This window comes from Anopheles coluzzii, chromosome 2 (genome assembly GCF_943734685.1).
Source record: "Anopheles coluzzii chromosome 2, AcolN3, whole genome shotgun sequence".
NCBI classification, from domain to species: Eukaryota; Metazoa; Arthropoda; class Insecta; order Diptera; family Culicidae; genus Anopheles; species Anopheles coluzzii.
Window position 1 is genome coordinate 5981824 of NC_064670.1, and position 17282 is coordinate 5999105.

At 49.7% G+C, this 17282-nt stretch overlaps 6 protein-coding genes and 1 non-coding gene across 10 annotated transcripts; 3 read left to right on the forward strand and 4 right to left on the reverse strand.

Annotated features, from left to right (window-relative positions):
* Positions 1-250: 250 nt before the first annotated feature.
* On the reverse strand, positions 251-3419 carry LOC120950530 (E3 ubiquitin-protein ligase TRIM37-like). 2 transcript variants are annotated; one of them, XM_040368645.2, is made up of 4 exons: positions 2953-3419; positions 1038-2129; positions 765-956; positions 251-696 (listed from the first exon to the last, which is right to left on the reverse strand). In XM_040368645.2, the coding sequence occupies exons 2-4, from the start codon at positions 2108-2110 to the stop codon at positions 447-449; spliced, it is 1515 nt and encodes a 504-aa protein (XP_040224579.2). In that variant the 5' UTR covers positions 2111-2129; positions 2953-3419; the 3' UTR covers positions 251-446. The 2 variants fall into 2 exon arrangements, with proteins under 2 accessions (XP_040224579.2, XP_040224578.2); XM_040368644.2 differs by lacking the exon at positions 2953-3419 and adding an exon at positions 2210-2473.
* Positions 3420-4666: 1247 nt separating this feature from the next.
* LOC120950533 (probable ribosome biogenesis protein RLP24) lies at positions 4667-5631 on the forward strand. The gene is made up of 2 exons (XM_040368647.2): positions 4667-4879; positions 4965-5631. Exons 1-2 carry the CDS (start codon positions 4799-4801, stop codon positions 5469-5471), a joined length of 588 nt encoding a protein of 195 aa, XP_040224581.1. The 5' UTR covers positions 4667-4798; the 3' UTR covers positions 5472-5631.
* Positions 5632-5704: 73 nt separating this feature from the next.
* On the forward strand, positions 5705-9947 carry LOC120950528 (neither inactivation nor afterpotential protein G). The gene is given in 6 exon segments (XM_040368642.2): positions 5705-5947; positions 6015-6217; positions 6280-6519; positions 6581-7373; positions 7376-7787; positions 7847-9947. Coding segments are annotated over 6 exon segments (1944 nt in total). The 5' UTR covers positions 5705-5787; the 3' UTR covers positions 7983-9947.
* Trnad-guc (transfer RNA aspartic acid (anticodon GUC)) lies at positions 8062-8133 on the reverse strand. Its single transcript has one exon. It is a non-coding gene; the product is annotated as a tRNA-Asp (tRNA).
* LOC120950536 (stress-associated endoplasmic reticulum protein 2) lies at positions 8835-11357 on the reverse strand. Of its 3 annotated transcripts, none has more exons than XM_040368652.2 (3): positions 11217-11357; positions 10673-10750; positions 8835-10597 (listed from the first exon to the last, which is right to left on the reverse strand). In XM_040368652.2, exon 3 carries the CDS (start codon positions 10555-10557, stop codon positions 10363-10365), a length of 195 nt encoding a protein of 64 aa, XP_040224586.1. In that variant the 5' UTR covers positions 10558-10597; positions 10673-10750; positions 11217-11357; the 3' UTR covers positions 8835-10362. The 3 variants fall into 3 exon arrangements, with proteins under 3 accessions (XP_040224586.1, XP_040224585.1, XP_040224587.1); XM_040368651.2 differs by having other exon boundaries at positions 11168-11357; XM_040368653.2 differs by lacking the exon at positions 11217-11357 and adding an exon at positions 10918-11082.
* A 1101-nt stretch (positions 11358-12458) lies between these two features.
* LOC120950535 (40S ribosomal protein S23) lies at positions 12459-13129 on the reverse strand. Its single transcript, XM_040368650.2, has one exon. The coding sequence runs from the start codon at positions 13065-13067 to the stop codon at positions 12636-12638; it is 432 nt and encodes a 143-aa protein (XP_040224584.1). The 5' UTR covers positions 13068-13129; the 3' UTR covers positions 12459-12635.
* Positions 13130-13436: 307 nt separating this feature from the next.
* On the forward strand, positions 13437-16807 carry LOC120950527 (exonuclease 3'-5' domain-containing protein 2). Its single transcript, XM_040368641.2, has 6 exons — positions 13437-13978; positions 14052-14528; positions 14605-14742; positions 14832-15154; positions 15230-15770; positions 15842-16807. Exons 1-6 carry the CDS (start codon positions 13773-13775, stop codon positions 16629-16631), a joined length of 2475 nt encoding a protein of 824 aa, XP_040224575.1. The 5' UTR covers positions 13437-13772; the 3' UTR covers positions 16632-16807.
* Positions 16808-17282: the final 475 nt, after the last annotated feature.

The following is a 17282-nucleotide window of genomic DNA, read 5'->3' on the forward strand; positions in this document are numbered from 1 at the left end:
ACGGTGCTGTGGTCAAGCCGCAAATCAAAGACACTTTGGCGGTAGCGAGACGGAGTGCGGCCTCATCGGGCGAGCGATTACTTTTACTTTTGCTGACCACAGGCACCACCGTCATCACCACCGCGTCATCATCAAGCGTTTTACGCGGAGACCCTGTCATAACAGCATAACAATAAATATGATTTTTACATCCCATTTCCACTGTCCCGCTCCTAATCTCCGCAACGAATCGAACCGAAGGCTTGGTGGCTACACTTTACGATACAATTTTATTTTAATCTTACGACACTAATGCATCCATCACTCTCCTGCCTCATCATCAGTCTTGTACAAAACGTGAACAGAATAAAAACAAAAACAAAAGCAAACAAACAGTAAAATAATGTCAATAGAACAAAATGACAAAGTAATGGCACTGAGTGCTTTCCAGGATCTTCTCCACCTCCTCAATGTTCGCTCGACGATTCGTCTGCATCCAGCGCATGGTCCGTCTCGGTCGGCGAGCAGGGCCGTATGTTGTACAGCAGCTCGAGCGAATCGTTCAGCCGCAGATAGTTTTCCTCCAGTATCGTTTTCAGCGTGACAAAGTCCCGCAAACCCCAGCCCTTCTGGGGCGTCCGGTCGAAGTACTGGCGGATCGTCTTGCTGATCGTCTTCTCCGGCTCGAGGTGTATCAGCTGGAAGGTACACTCCATCCTGCGAGTGGGAGCGATCCGATCAATAGTCACAAAAAGCAGGACAAATCCACGAAATAATGCGCTTACCAGCAGGGTCTGCCGTGCACCAGCTCCAGATAGATGCCGAAGTGATCCTCCGATATGACGCACCACGCCATGATGCGCCAGGTGCGCCCCATGCAGTCGGAAAACTCGTTCGAGTACACCACCTTGTTGTCGTCGAAGGTGGAAAAGTTCTGCACCACAAAGACGCCCGTCTCGAACAGGTGCGGAATTTCACTGAAATTGCAAAAATGAAACGAAATTGTGCTGATTAAGATGCCCTTCCCGCTCTGATCTGCTAGCACCTAGCGCACTCACATCTTCAGGCTGGCCGGTACGCGGATCTGCTTGAAGTCGCGGATCGGCAGCAGCCGGATCGCATTGCAGGCGGCCACGATCTTCGGCTTCATCTGTATCAGCTGCGGCTTGCTGTGGAACTCCATGTCGTACCGCATCGCCTGCAGCTTCTCGTTCACCTCCTCGATCTCGGTCATCAGCTTGAACTGGTGCACGCGCAGCTTGGTCAGCTTCTGCTCCTCCTGCCGGTCGAGGCTGTTCAGTGCGGCGACCATGATCGCCTCCAGCTCCTTGTGCTTGACGGTCTTCACCCGCCGGATCAGCTCCACGTTCCGGTCGATCTTGTCCAGCAGCAGCGACAGCTTGTCCCGGTAGTGCTCCACCTTCTCCAGCTCGCCGTCCAGCAGGGCCACGTGCTGCTCGTACGTCACCTGCAGCGCCTTGAACGTGTGGTCCCGGTGCTGTCCCGCATCGCCGTCCCCGCCCGTCGCGCACACCTCGCACACGCACTGCTCGCAGGTGGAGCAGTAAAAGTTCACCCGCTTGCGATGCTTCGGACAGAGGTCGGCCGCGGGCACGAGGCTTTCCTCCCCTGGCTTGCCGTCGCGCTCCTCGCTGCCGCAGGTCAGCGCACGCAGGTTGCGCTGCAGCTGCTGGATGTCGTCGAACCAGCGCACCTTCACGAGCTGATCCAGCTGCAGGAAGATCTTGCAGTTCGGGCAGCTCTGGCTGCTGCCCGAATCGAGCCACTCGCCGATACAGTCGTAGCAGTACAGCTTCGAGCACTGGGGGCACAGGTGCGGATCCTCCAGCCGGCCGAAGCAGATCGTACACTTGAAGATGTCGTTGATGTGCGAGAGGACGTGCCGGCGGGAGGAAGCGTCCCGGGCCGAGGAGCTGCTGGCCGACAGGGACAGCGTCGCGTTGGGCGAGTCGGGCGGCGAGCAGCTCATCGAGCTGTGGTAGGAGGTAGTGGTAGCGCCGACGGAGGAGGACATAGAGGCAGAAGAACTGCCTGTAATGGTGCTCGAATGGGCGGAAGCGGTGGAGGATGCGTGCCGGCGCGAGTCGCTTCGATTGCTGGAGCTAGCCATACCGACGAGGGATAAATCTCTGCCAAAAGGAGAAAAAAAGGTAGGAATGGTTAGGTTAGGTGGACGGCAACCGTCACCAAGAGCAATTTTGGCTCATACTGGACTAGCGAACGATGCATCTTCACAAACAACCATTAAAACACACACTAAAATAGCGCCGAAATGTGAGCTCAGAAAACACACACTCACTCTCTTCGTGCTGGGGTAAAATGGCGACTAGCACCGCACTATCGCCGATCGATCGAAACACGAACGAATCCACAGCACGCACGTTCGTTAAGTTAGAAGAAAAAAAAGGCCCAATCGGCATTGCCATAAACCTCCTCGAAAGCTCTAGATACGTGTGAGGTGGGCACAACAAAGTGGCTGTATCATTTTATTTTTTAAATAATTACTAGGCCATAAAACGAAAAAGGTTCATCTTCATTCTTGAAGCTGTCGTTGCAAACAAAGTCACTAATTAAAGGTGGCTTAAAAACCGCCGGGCCAAGGTCTGGTAGGAAAGAGGGAAGGTGAAGCAGACACAGGCACGAACTACACGCCCTAGTTGTCATGAGGTAATTCCAGGCTGATGGGGTGAATTTTCAAGTACATTGTCATGCAAATTTGGTGAAAAATAGCAACAAAAAACGAAGAAAAAAACACAAGGGTGAGGTGTACTTGCCATCTCTGCTGGTTGTACTGTTGTAGTAAAAGCAATCAGTGCATGAACAGTGCGAACAGTGAGCAAGCAATTAAGTTACGAGAAAATGATCTCGTTTTGCAATTTAGCATCCGGTTGAAGGTAAAGGTGGTGTGTCTCTGTGTGCCATTGTCGGTTGTCATCTTACCGTAGTACTCACCTTATTACGACATCAATTGCAGTGTTTCCAGCGACTGTTGTAGTACATGTCGCGTTAGCAAAGGATTAGAAAGCTATAAGTAAATATAAAAAAATGCGAGCAATTAGAAGAAGATGAGTTTAGAAGCAAACACGACTGTGAGCAAATAGGAATAAATTAAACGATCAAGCGAAAGGGGGACACTATACTCAACACTACACGATTATGATCGATCTGCAACTAAACGTATGAACCAACAGTAACAAACTAAACATACTAATTAGCACAATTCAGAAGAGAGAAGTAAAAGCATTCACCACGTTATATTGCAACCCCCCGCCCTTTACAGTCCCTCAAAACGGAAGGGGAGTGATGCAAACGGTACGATCACGAAACAAAGAGATCCACGGATCATTGCGCGAATCTCACCAAGCTGCGAGCACGCAGCATCCCGCCCCATTTCCCACTTTCGCTGTCAGCGCAGTGAGATGAATGGGTGGTTGGTGCACTGTATCAACCCCTCTTTTGTGTGTGTGTGTCTGTGCGGTGGAATAGGGAGGAAGATTATTAGCATTTTCTCACTGAAGATGAAATTTATGCTTCTCGCTAACAGCCTAGTTACCCCACGATCAATATTGCTCGGTTAAGACACGTTACGTTAGCACACATTTACCCGAAACCGAAACAGAACTACTGCTACTGATTTCCGGGATTTTCCGCCGCATTTCCCGCATCATCACACATCATCGTGCACGCACACACACACGCACGCGCGCGGTACTAGTACGTACAAACACAACGTACACGCAATGCACATGCAATTCACATCTACTAGCGTACGGGCACGGGTGGGACGGACCAATGGCGCTGGCTAATTTTATCGATACCTTCGGTGTTGGCCAACGCGTTGTTCACGCGCACTGGTTACGCACGTGTACGGGCTCATACTTGCCCGTTTGGCGAGGGAATTTTCACACACCAACACAGTGAGCACACGGTCTGGCTGCCCCAAGTTCATGGCCCAAGGGCATTAAACTCTCACGCACAAAGAAACGGGTTTACATTTTTTTTAATTATCCTGCTGGAGAACGAACCTTTGGAGTTGGAGTTGATCGTTGAAAGCCCTTACCATGTGACACTTTGACTGCACTGAAGCGTTGTTCACACAGCGACAAGCACGGGGGTTTGCATCAACGTGATTCTGTGCGTCTAATCTCGATTGCTGTTGGCGCTCTCTTCTCGGACTAACGTTACTAAACCAATTTCCCAACGTTCGATCGACAGAGACACACGAGCTTCTACCAACACCAATGACGGTGACGCTTGCAAACTGTTTTTGTTCTTCTTAAGTTCTTTGGCACACGCTTATTCACGCACAACTTTATTATAGATTTCTTTGTTCTGTATCGCCAGGCAGCATTAGTAGTGGGTAATTTTAAAATAACCTTTGAAAGCGTTTACTGGTTAATTTGAATCTTCATTATGAAGGTTTCGAAACCCACCAACAGATGGCGTTGTTGTATCGCTAATCATCAAATTTATTTCGAATCTTTGGGATAATTTGAGGAAAATTAGGAATATTATTGAAAAAAGAGCATTTCGTCTCATTTCACACTCATATTATATGAGATATGTTAAATTTAAGGGATTTTTTCAGTATCATTTGCAACATTTCGTGTCGGTTCACGATACCTTCTCTATTCAATATGGCCGCCCGCTCCTTGCTTTAACCAACCTGCTCATCTATAGACCGTTCTTTTTGACAGCAACAACACGCGGCTCCGGACGGCACAAATGTTGAAATAGAAAATTTCAACAGCAAATTCTTCAACGTTTGTGTTAAAATCGTCCCCAATACGCCACCAAAATGCGTATCGAGACGTGTTTCTTCTGCTCCAACAAAATCTATCCCGGCCATGGGATGGTTTTCGTGCGCAACGACTGCAAGGTAAGCGAAGTCTGCTCTCGGTTTGTTTACCTCCTTCTTGTGCACTAATCGGGCATTGTTTTTTTTCCCCCCCTATCCCGGTTAGGTGTTCCGATTCTGTCGGTCCAAGTGTCGCCGTGCGTTCAACAAAAAGAAGAACCCGCGCAAGATCCGCTGGACCAAGGCGTACCGCAAGACGAACGCGAAGGAGCTGACGGTCGACCCGAGCTTCGAGTTCGAGAAGCGGCGCAACGTCCCGGTCAAGTACGATCGCGAGCTGTGGAACAAGACGATCGAGGCGGTGAAGAAGATCAACGAAATCAAGCACCGGCGCGAGTGCCACTTCGTGATGGAGCGGCTGCGCAAGGCGCGCGAACACGAGATCCATCGCGACATTGTGGACGTGCAGAAGAACATTTCACTGATCCGCTCACCCGCCATCGGACTGAAGGAGCGGCGGGCGAAGGAGGAAGCACAGGAATCGGCCCTGCTCATGGATGTGGAGGACGGCGAGGGCGAGGAGGAGATCCAGTACGTCGATGCTCGCAAGCTGGAGAAACAGCTCGAAGAGTCGGCCAACCTTACGGATGATGAGGAAATGCTTCGCGCCTGAAGAGTGCCGGCAGAGTGTTTTGTTCTGTGTGCTCCCGCTTCTCGTTCGATAAGGATTTAGTGTGTAAGGAAAATCGTTGTAAAAAAATGCTTTGCCACTGTGCGATTGTAAACGGTTGAAGCAATAAAGGTGTTTCAACAAACCGAAGCACAGAGCGAGAGAGATGTGTTGGTTGAGGTAAAAATAGCGCACTCGCGGGGTTTTTCGCACGTAATAGGATTAAAGGGAAAACGCCATCGGTCGATCGATTTTCCGTACGCAGTTTCGATACGCTAACGCCCTTCCAGGGTCAGTATCAAGCGAACAACTGGGAACGATGGGTTGCCTGAAGAAACTGGTGCTTGCTTCACTCGTGACGACCGCACTGTGTTGTGGTGCATTGCTTGCGCTGTGGATATGGCTCGGTGTGGAAATCATTCCCAATCAAATCCGCGATCCACGCCTACTGCAAGATCGTTCGTTCGATTACATTATCGGTAAGACAGGTAGTAGCAGGCTGTGTGAATAGGTTTTAGGTCGCTAACGGCAATCCTTTCCCTCCAGTCGGTGCTGGAACTGCGGGATGTGTGTTGGCCAATCGACTGTCCGAAAATCCGAACGTAACCGTGCTGCTAGTGGAAGCTGGTGATACGTTTGGGGCCGCTTCCATCATCCCCCTGATCAGCACGGCCATGCAGGGTACCAAGTACGATTGGGCTTTCCGGACGACACCACAGAAATACTCCTCCCACGGTCTAGGAAACAATGTAAGTGTGCGAGTGAACCCGGGCATTTTGGTCATTAATTAACGCTTGGACCGTGGTTACAGCAACAACTGCTACCACGCGGCAAAGGACTGGGCGGCTCGGGACAAATTAACTACATGTTGCATTTCACGGGCATACGGGAGGATTTTGACCGTTGGGAGCGGCTAGGTGCACGTGATTGGGGCTGGCACGCGATGAAACCTTATCTGGATAAGCTGAACCGTGCGGTGGATGGTGAACGGGAGGACGAGGATGAGACGAGTGAATGCAATCAGCAACTGACTGGCGAAGAGCTGTATAAGGTAAGCTAAATCAAATACTTTAAATGCCGTAAATAAGTTACTTTCATCCTTATTCTCTCAGACCAACAACCACTACGCCTCAATTTTATCGGACAGTGACAAGCACGGTGGAAGCATTAGCTTTTGTTCGAGGAAAACTACCCCAATCCACCCAACAGCGGAAGGTTTGCACATAACCGAGGTGGACACACGGGACTCGCTACTAGCGAAAGTGTTCACCGAGGCACCGCTAGAGCTTGGCTCGGAGTATCTTTTCAAACCCGCCCGGTACACCATCCGGAACGGAATCCGTTGGAGTAGCTACCATGCTTACCTTCGTCCCGCCTTCCGACGACCCAATCTGACCATTCTTACCTCCACGTCCGTTGCAAAGGTTCTGTTCGATGAAACCAATCGAACGAAGGGCATCCTCGTACAGCAAGCCACTGGAAACGGTCCCACTGCACAATCAGTCACCATTGCCGCTAAGCAGGAGGTTATTCTCAGCGCAGGGGCACTGCATACACCACAGCTGCTGAAACTGTCCGGCATTGGGCCGAAACTGGAGCTCAAGCGACACGGTATCGCTCTGGTGCACGATTCCCCGCTCGTGGGCAACAACTATTTCGATCACCTCAATCTTCCACTGTTCGTCAGCATCAACGCCACGGCCAGCGTAACGATGGATAAGGTCCTTTCGGTGGATACGATCAACCAGTACCTCCAGCACGGCCAGGGTGTACTGGCCACGACCGCCATCGCCGGCATTGGTAGCCCTCGTGGTGGTCGGTTCGGTATCATACTCTTCGGGATGGGAAGTGTCGACGAGCAAGCGTTGCGCCACGTGTCCAACATGAAGCAGGACACGTTTCGAGCGTTTTCCCCTCCTACCAAAACACCAGCCAGGAGGGTTTCCTGTTTCTGAGCACCTGCCATCAACCGGCCAGCCGGGGTGCAATTTTTCTCCGCGATCGACACATCGACAGTGAACCGTTCTTCAATCCCAACTATCTGAAGGATCGGACCGACATCGAGTGTATGATCGGGGCGATCCGACTGGCCGCTCGAACGGTACGCACGGCAGCGTTCTGTCGGATCGGGGCTCATCTGCACTGGCCAAACGTGAAACGATGTTCAAACTTTGGTCCACCGGTGGATGGGTCGCAGGAGGAACCGTCGGATCGGTTTTTGGAGTGCATCCTCCGTACCTCGGCACTGACCGGGCATCATCCGGGTGGGACGGCAGCGATCGGACTGCACGACGAGGCTGTGATTGACAATCAGCTAAGGTTAGTATGCGAAAATGGAATAAATTAGAGCGAAATTTTCATGTGTTTTTTCATTGCAGAGTCAACGGAGTGAAAGGATTGCGAGTGGTGGATGCAAGCATTTTCCCCGCACCCGTGTCCGGTACGCCGAACTCGGTTGTGATTGCGGTGGCCGAGAAAGGGAGCGATATAATACTGCAAGGAGCTGGTGATTAATGTTTTATTTCGGCACGGTAAGGAAGCTTTTTGTAAAAAAAAAAAGTTGTGAAAAAGGAAACGAGAAAAAAAGAATCGCCTCCCCGACGGGGAATCGAACCCCGGTCTCCCGCGTGACAGGCGGGGATACTGACCACTATACTATCGAGGACATGTGAGAAGGGCCGCTCAAAGCGCTATATAAACACAATCTACGACTGAAAAATTGAATTCGTTGAGTGCGTATTTTTTACCGATTACACGTGGTTTAGAATTATTACGAACATTCTTATTACCAATTTAATATGGATATCAACATACACTCCTGCTATTAACCACATATTATTTCACACTTTTGGTAACGGCTTGAACCATTTTGGCAACAGGGGCGAACTTGAAGACCAAAATAACCAATCATTGCCAATTACGATAGTGTGTGGTGGTGTATACGACGTAACAGATATGAGGTTCTCAACCTGCTATCAGCGCAATTCCCCGGCCGGCAATAATCACCACCACCACCCGGTGGTCATTCCTGTTACTGCCCAGTCCGTCATCCCCCTCGCGCACCTACTTGAAACTCTCGAATGTTTTCTCAACGTCAACGACACGGTTGGGAGATAACGGAGTGGCCACGTTGTGGAGCAACTGCGCCATCAGTACACAACACCTCCGCCTCGATCCAAACATATTTGAAACGCAGTTACTATACAAGTTGTTGATACAGGCGGTTTGATGTAGGATACACACTATCGATCGTCTATAACCCAAATTCCTGGAGGGGGGACATTACATATTCTACCATTTCGGATGACTTTCAGAGGCGGACGAAGCGAGATTGATTAAAAAAAACACAACTTTTAGGCATATAAGTTATTTTGTTTCACATTGATAATATATAATTTTCACCAAATCAGTGTTTTGTCAGTTGAAGTAGTGCTCTCTCTCTCTTTCTTCCCACACTTCACTTAATGTGTATATACTGCAATTTCCCTTTTGCGACTGTTTTTCGCACCGCGTTCCGCATTTGAAAGAATACGCAAGACAAAAAAAATAAGAATGGAGTTGTCTGAGTGGGGGCCATTGTTTGTTTGTTTTGTGTTGTGAGTGTTTCTTTTTACTATTTTTTTGTTAAAGTATTTTCTTCATTATTTATGCTCTATCCACCCCCCAACATACATGGGTTTGCTCCGCGCCGGCCGTAAACGTTTTAACACGTTGGTCAAGAAAAGCAACACATTTCTTGTTTGGTCTTTAGAAGGTTCGGAAACAGCTGTCTCCTCCCCCTTGTGTCTAGAGCGTGGTTTTCTGTCTCCTTTCCCTGCACCTTTCTCTCCTTGTATCGCAAGTATCTTGTAAGCTGCTTCGATGCGCATTCGATTAGATTCGCTTTAGGCTAGAGAGGATCGCGCAGATCGGTTGAGGCATTTGCGTTGTTTACACACACTCATTGATTGCACGCTTCCCACACACTCACAGACACACACACATACACATGTGTTTCTCACCTGTTATCTCCCACTTTTTTCTTAAAACGTGTGCAAACAGAAGGTTCTAGAGATTGGAAAAACTGCATCGTCGTCTACTGAGTGTGGCGTCTGACGGATACGCGCCACCCGACCGACCGTACGGGGTGTTGTATTGTGCGAAAGATCATGAAACATAGTCCTCCCGACAGTTTTAGACAGGGTAGAATCATAAAAGCATAGCTGGAATTGGAAGGTGCTTACCACCCCGTCCTACTTTCGATGCAATTAACTATGGTGTGTACGCTAGGCGGGACGACATTTCGCGTGGTTTTGCCACTCACGCATCGCGCCGCTACAAGGCCAACTACGTCATCCAAACCAGCAAAACAAAAGGTGGCAAAAGCAAACTAAACAGTTTCAGTCAGTGCGTGGAAGATTTACTTCCAAAACATATAAAGTCACGATCACAATATTTTACAAACACAGGCTGGGAAAAGCGTACACACAAAAGCACGCACACGCACACAAAAAAAGAAACATTATATATCAAGCGGTCTTGGAAATGACGCCTCGTAGAGACACGTACACTTAAAAGCAAAAAACGTTACATTTACACCTCATTCGATCCGATTTGCCCCACGATTTAGCTACAATTAAGGAGAGAGGGAAGGGGGTTGTGTAGCACACTTGCGGGAGCGGAAAATCGAACCAAATGCAAATGAAAAAGACTACAACAGTGGAAAAAGCAATATGCGCTTTTCTCCACCACAAAAAAAAAGAAAACAAAATTTTCCGGGACAGTACACGAACGGAGGCGGGCGGCGATTGGTTCCCTTTGTGATCAAGACGATGGTTGTGTTGTTGTTGCTGTAGTTGTTGTTGTTAGCGTCTGGCAGCAGATCTCGTTAGCCCTTCTCCTTCTCCACCTCCTCTTATGCTATGCGAATCGACTGAATGATCTGGAATATCGCCGAGCCGCACACGACAAAGATGAACAGGGCCAGCAGCCACGGTCCGACCGGGTACTTTTCCTCGGTGTTCTTGGACGATTTGGGCACGTTGCCACGCATCGTGATGTTCTTGCTGGCCTTCTCGTTGGCAATGCGGATTCGCTGCTGCGGGGCCATCTTTCTGTTTTTTGCTGTGAGGTTTTTTCGGCTGTGAACACTGCACGGGCAAAAGGAGGACGGTACAACATTAGCATGGTCGGGATGGTATATGCAATAAAGGATGACCACTTACCTAAATCAGGAAATGTTTTGTGCGTTGCTGAGGCGCTTCAGTTTCAGCAGCAGCAAGCAGGTAGGCTATGGATTGTTACTGTATGGAAAAAACGATACAAGCACACATCAGTAAACGTTGCGAAAATGGAAAACTCTAACGTATCAATGCTGATGGGGAGGGAAACACGCCACACGCATCCAGATGATTCTATCGCTCCCACTTTCACCCGCGTTCATCAGACACCCTGGTTTACTACAACGCACTTTTTTTGGTTCGATCTATTTTCTTGTTGTAGGACGAACACAGCAACGACGTGGCGCGCTAGACACGATGGTATTAAATGTGCACCATACAAATAAATGGAAAGTCCACGGAACAGAAGTGAATGTTTGCGAAAGGGAATGGCAATCCAACCGAACGGGGGCGAAAGTGGGCCTACTACGTGTTTGATGGGGGCATGAAGAGTAAACTGTTCACGTTTGCTTACAGCACACAATAATCGGTAACACTAACGTGAGTATGTACGACTGGAGTTGTTTGCTTGCCGAGGAAGAGCACTTACTGCAACTGACTGGATGCTGGGAACACTTGCGCGATAAATAGACGGTCCTGATTTATTTGGTCTACGCTCTTGTGTTCGTTGTGAAAATGCCGAAAATGAAACAAGCAAATGCGACGTGGCGACGAAGAAAATACACACACCATGACACGTAGTCCCTGTGGACAGTGGGATCGCTATCGGGTCTGCCTGAAGTTGACAATTTTATTTTTTGGGGATTTTACGCGTATTTATGCTAGCATCGGGATATTGAAGGCAAATTGAAATAAGTGCGAAAATTTTAAATATTTCCTAATGATGCAATAGGTCCATTTATATTTTATTTCTTTGCATAGAAGAAAACAAATTAACATGACAAACGACTTCTATTCGATACACCTTGGTTTGCCTCATACACCGTGATAGTCAAGTAAATAATAAACACTATTTGGGGTTTCAAGATAATCGATACAGTGGGAGTTGTTTATTTTTTTGGCCAGAATTACCAATTGGTTTTATTGGAACGTAGCAGAATAGCTCCATAACAACAAAACTAGAATATGTCCTCTACGATAAAATGCCTTCTGTTTCAGCAATTCAGACTTTAAACATAAGTATGTTATGCCCAATATGCTACTTATAGATGAAGAGAACCGTTTCCATAGACAAACTCAAATATAAAAACTTATCGTACAAGTTCGCCGTAAACTCTAGCTTATGTATGATATGGGATGAGGATATGAAGAAGTCGGGAAGCGTATCAAACTCAAGAACCGCTAGTAAAAACGTATACTCATTTCCCCATAAAATAAGAAACTGCTTTGTCTACGCAACTAGCAAGAACGCAAAGAATCCAACGGAGAGTGCGATTTGTAAACAAACGAACCGGGCGCACCATATCAACAAAGATGCAACTTCAGCTCATGGATTGATCTGTCTACATACTCATAAACCGTCGATAATGTTTTGTATTGGCAATTATTGCTTTACTTGTCTACATTCAACAGCTCGAAATGAGCGAATTAAAGCCATCATATCCCATGATGACAGGAAAATTAACTTCTTGCTGCTTCGATGGTTCTCTCCCAATACTGCCGGCTTCGTGTAATCCCACACTCCCATAGATCGTTGATTAATTAACAAGGGTGGTGATTTCCATTGAAAGCCGCCAAAATTGATCCGCTCGTATCAGTCCAATCCTAAAAATAAACAACTTTCTCAATGTAACAGCGCCGAACAAAACCATACACATACACACACTACACATTGTTTAAGGGGTACAAGATCCTTCCAGGTAGCTTGTATTTCTTCCGTTTCGCACTCGGCTTACATTAATCGAACCCTTGTCCCGTCTCCGATGTCTCCGAAATGGGTATTCGATGGCCATCAGCAACCATCAGAACCGCACCAGCTGGACCATCGCAACTCCACACCAAGTAGCGCTTACGAACGCGGGCGCTCCTTCTTCTCCTTGTACAGCGCCAACAGCGAAACGTTGGCCACCTTCACCACCTTGAAGCGGACTCCGGGAATATCACCGACGGCGTGACCCTTACGACCGAAACCGGCAACCAGCACCTCGTCGTTCTCCTCGATGTAGTTGAGGCAACCGTCCCGGGGCACGAACGCGGTGATCTTCTTGCCGTTCTTGATGAGCTGCACACGGACGCACTTGCGGATGGCGGAGTTCGGCTGCTTGGCTTCGACGCCCACCTTCTCGAGCACGATTCCCTTGGCGTGGGACGCTCCGGCGAACGGGTTGGACTTCCAGCGGGTGCCCAAATGGGCCTTCTTGTAGTCCTTGTCCGCCCAGCGCTGGTCGCGCCGGTGGCGGATGTGTTTGCGAGCGGTACGAATTCCACGTGGTTTACCCATGTTTAATGGCGTCTGAACCGAACGAAAAGTTGCGACGAAAAGAGCTCCCAGCGGGCTGACAGCACCGAACGAGGTCCGCTTTGACGGGCAGCCGGACTTTGACAGCTTGACGGATGTCACCCAAGGTGTTTATAGAAGATGTGTCCGAAACACCAATTTCATCAATTTACATTTTTTTTTGAATACTCACGCCATAAATAGGGATTTTTGGTATGAAAAAGTAGTAAATATCAGATAAGTTAATTTTCCTTCAATATACAGCTTCTTATTGTGTAGTAAAAGCGTTTTTTTTAGAAATTTTCTGTTCCCCTAGTGCCCTGATGGATCTCCAGCGATAGAGCACATTTGACGTTCCTGCACTGTCACAACAATACACACATACCCACATACGCACGAAATCCCATGAGCTGCGCACAAGATTTGCTTTCTCTACGCACTGGTGACTGTGGAAGAAAATCGTGCCAGACAAGAAAGCGGCCCCGTCTTGCTGCTCTTTTCTTGGGGTGATTGATTTATTTTCCCGACCTCCGGGCCATCCTTGGTTTGTTTTTGATGTTAAAAGAGAGCAGGCGACCATTCGCAGCGCCTGCGAACACTGCGACACCAAGTGCTGAATAATCGACTACAAACTAGCGAAGGAGAAGAAAATCCTGCCTTCATGTTGGGAACGTTGGCGGTCCGCTGACCGACCAGGGGGTGTTATAAATGTTGACTCAGCGTGAGAAAACCGTGGTCTCTACTGCCGTCATAGCAGCCGTTGGTGTCGGTGTACTGTTCGTACTTTCGCGCTACCGTCGGGGCATCATGAGCCGGCTGAAGGCACTGAACCAGCGGGATCCGCTCCGTGGCCAGCAGGTACACATCATCAACACGGCCGACGATTGTCGCATGATAGTGGAGAAGCTGCAAAGGTACGTATCGATCGGCCGGTTGGTTGCCGTGCCATTGGCAAGCTCATCGCTAATCGGCCACCATTTCCCACAGACACTGTCAGGAGTACAATGTGCTGGGGTTCGACTGTGAGTGGGTGAGCAATCAGGGCAAGCGGCGCCCGGTGGCGCTGCTGCAGCTTGCCTCACATCGTGGCCTCTGCGCGCTGATACGGCTGTGCATGATCAACAGGATACCGCAGGAGCTGTACGACCTGCTGAATGACGACAATATTATCAAGGTCGGCGTTTCTCCGTACGAGGACGCTCGCGTCCTGCGCGAAGATTACCGGCTGAAGGTGGAGAGCACGCTCGATTTGCGCTACATGGCCGAACGGGCAGGACTGGAACCGCTCGGAATAGCGCGACTGGCCAACGAGGTGCTCGGGCTCACGCTGGACAAGCATTGGAAAGTCCGCTGCTCCGATTGGGAGTCGCCGGAGCTGTCCGATCGACAGATTAAGTACGCCGCCAGTGATGCCCATGTGGCAGTGGAGATGTTTAAAAAGCTCTCCTACAAACTAGTCCCTCAGTAAGTGCATTCTTTTTTTAACGTTTTATCTTGTCGGACGATGATCCTTTACGAGCCGAATTGCTTTACCCTCTAGCTACCCATGGACAAGCCGCAAGGTTGTACTGGAGCAAGTTCTGGAGGAGATGGACTGCTTCATGGATCAGCCGCACAACAATCGCAAAGCGAAATCGGGCGGAAGCTCCAAATCCAAGAAGCTCCTCGCACCACAAAAGTAAGTAAGAGCACTAGACTGTCTCTTTCAGTGGCAACGAAAGACGTCCAATACTTCATTCTACTCCTTCCATTTATCGTTTTTTTTAGTAATCAAAAAGGGAACAAACGTTACCATTCGACGCGCACGAAGCCACTGTACCACAACTGTTTGATGCAGGCTCCGGACGGTGAGTTGCTGTGCACGTGCGATCGCCGCAAGGCGGAATGGTATGTTCAGCGAGAGCTAGGCGATCTTGTGTGTGAGAATCCGTACACCGTCCGGTTGCGCTTTGAGCCGGCCGGTCGGGCCGTGGACGAGGCCGGCAAATATTATCTACAGGCGAAGGAAAACATATGCGTGGTGTGCGGGGCGAATTCAAGCTTCAATCGTAAAAATATAGTCCCGCGTGACTATCGCAAACATTTCCCTGGTATGTGTGCGCGGATGTTGCTTATTTGGGCGGGAGGAGAAGCTTAAGTTATCATTTTACTCGCCTTCTTTTCAGTGGTAATGAAGGAGCACGTCTCACACGATGTGCTGCTGCTGTGTGCCGACTGTCATCAGCGGAGCAGCATGTACGACGAACGTCTGCGCCAGGAGCTGGCCGAACTTTGCAATGCACCCCTGCCCGGCCAGAAGAACGGTACGAAGGAGATCCGGCTCGAGTCGATGGCCGAAATTCGGAAAGCGGCCCGAGCCCTGCTGAACTTTGCCGCCAAGATTCCACCGGAGCGCAAGCAGGAGCTTGAGCAGAGACTGCTTACGCTGCTGAACAGTCTGGGAAGTGAGGGTGACGCGTCGTCCGAGGCTCCGAATGAGCCACAAATCACGGAGCTTACGCCGGCACTGCTCGAGGAGTACAGCAACATCGACGTGTCGGTGCGCAATGAGCTGTACTGTGCGCACGGGGAGCGCGTGGTGGAGCACTACAAGAAGACGCCGGGCGGCTTGATGCAGCTGGAGCGTAGATGGCGCGAAAATTTCCTCCAAACCATGCGTCCCAAGCACCTGCCGCAGCTGTGGTCGGTCGATCACAACTACAAACGGTAAGCGACAAACAATCATCAACTGCACTGGGAGAGGGGACCTTTGAATGAACAATTTGCTTTATCTCCAGACTGGAAATACGGGCCGTAGAGGGGAGAGTAAATGTGGAAGATTTGACGATTGCGGGCATCAGCCTCAATTCCTCGCCCTCCACCTCGGCCACGTACTCGAGCCGATCGTACACGAGCAACTCGAACAACTCATACACCAATGGCAGCCGCACGTACAGCGGCCTGGCCAATACCGATAATCCCGCAACATCGACGCGATTCTACTCCAACGTACAGTCGCAAGCCACCAACGGCGGTGACACGGGCACTACTATGACGGGCGGTTCGCCCTACACAACGACGCAGTACAAATCCATTCTACAACAACCAGTACAACCGACGGATGGTCGATGGGTGCCGGGAAGCGATGACACTATGTCGGGCGGATCGACCGAGTTCAAAACTGCCCACAACCAAACGACGCTTCTGGCGTACGGTGCCGATCAGGAGGGCGGCGGCGTCGGTTCGTTGCTAGACAGCGAGCCGGCAACTGAGCGTGATTTTGCTTCGCTTCAACTCACCTACGATAGTGACGATTCTAACTCGACTCTTTCGCAACCGTCATCCACGCTGCTGAACTCCAACGGTGTATTCCCGGATGAGGACGAGGAGGAGGAGGAAGAGGAGGATGTGGCGGCGGGTGTACAGGAGGAGGACGCGGACGAACGTAGCCTAAACGCGGTGGACAGTTTAGCCACCGACAGTTCTTCCTCGTCGAACGTGCCGAAAGTGCAGCGGGATGGCGAACCGCAAGGAAGCAGCCCCAGCGCCGCCCGGCTAGGCCACCACGATCAGCAGCGGGCTTGGTAGGCGACACCGGAACACGAAAGAGGCAATACATATATATTTTTGAAACCGAAGCAACGCTAACAACAGGCGACCACGATTCACACAAATGTAACAAACAAATAACGAGACAAAACCACACAACAAGTATGAATTACTAGAATATAATGAGCGTTGGTTGTAAACCGCAAAACCCAAAACCAACGGGTGTTTCGTACTGTTTTTTTCACTTCCTCACACCTGGTGTGCCGCGATGGTTCTGACTGGTTTGAGACTGAAAGTGAATTTCCTCACACCGAAATTCCACGCCAACAGATTGTGGGCACGTGGCCAAACCTTTGGCGCGTTGCACTGCACTTGCAACGTGAGAAGGAGACGAAATTTGAATGAGAATTGTCGCTGTCGGGGCTACAGATAAATGGTAGTGTTGGTGGTAACGGACAGGAAAAACACTACCCGCACATACGAACTACGTTGCAGAACGCGCGGTATAATTTTAGCTTCATTCACGAAACACGCTGCAGCAGCTTGGGTGCATTCCTCGTCAAATTGGACCATTAACTATCGATATTTCCACCTGCGCGCCGCCGTTCCGGGCTGGTCTCAGCGGCCGGGACAAACCTTGACCTTCAAGTAATGGGGGAAGGCGAATGTACCGCCTGTTCTGGCATCGCT

Excerpts from the sequence above, each read along its gene's own strand:
- LOC120950530 (XM_040368644.2), bottom strand. The coding sequence starts at position 2,229 with ATGCATCGTTCGCTAGTCCA. Across the intron at positions 2,130-2,209 it reads ATGCATCGTTCGCTAGTCCA|AGATTTATCCCTCGTCGGTA; the intron begins GTATGAGCCAAA and ends TCCTTTTGGCAG. Across the intron at positions 957-1,037 it reads GTACCGGCCAGCCTGAAGAT|TGAAATTCCGCACCTGTTCG; the intron begins GTGAGTGCGCTA and ends TTGCAATTTCAG.
- LOC120950527 (XM_040368641.2), top strand. The coding sequence starts at position 13,773 with ATGTTGACTCAGCGTGAGAAAACCGTGGTCTCTACTGCCGTCATAGCA. Across the intron at positions 14,529-14,604 it reads TCCTACAAACTAGTCCCTCA|CTACCCATGGACAAGCCGCA; the intron begins GTAAGTGCATTC and ends TTTACCCTCTAG. Across the intron at positions 15,771-15,841 it reads GTCGATCACAACTACAAACG|ACTGGAAATACGGGCCGTAG; the intron begins GTAAGCGACAAA and ends CTTTATCTCCAG.
- LOC120950533 (XM_040368647.2), top strand. The coding sequence starts at position 4,799 with ATGCGTATCGAGACGTGTTTCTTCTGCTCCAACAAAATCTATCCCGGC. Across the intron at positions 4,880-4,964 it reads TCGTGCGCAACGACTGCAAG|GTGTTCCGATTCTGTCGGTC; the intron begins GTAAGCGAAGTC and ends TATCCCGGTTAG.
- LOC120950535 (XM_040368650.2), bottom strand. The coding sequence starts at position 13,067 with ATGGGTAAACCACGTGGAATTCGTACCGCTCGCAAACACATCCGCCAC.
- LOC120950536 (XM_040368652.2), bottom strand. The coding sequence starts at position 10,557 with ATGGCCCCGCAGCAGCGAATCCGCATTGCCAACGAGAAGGCCAGCAAG.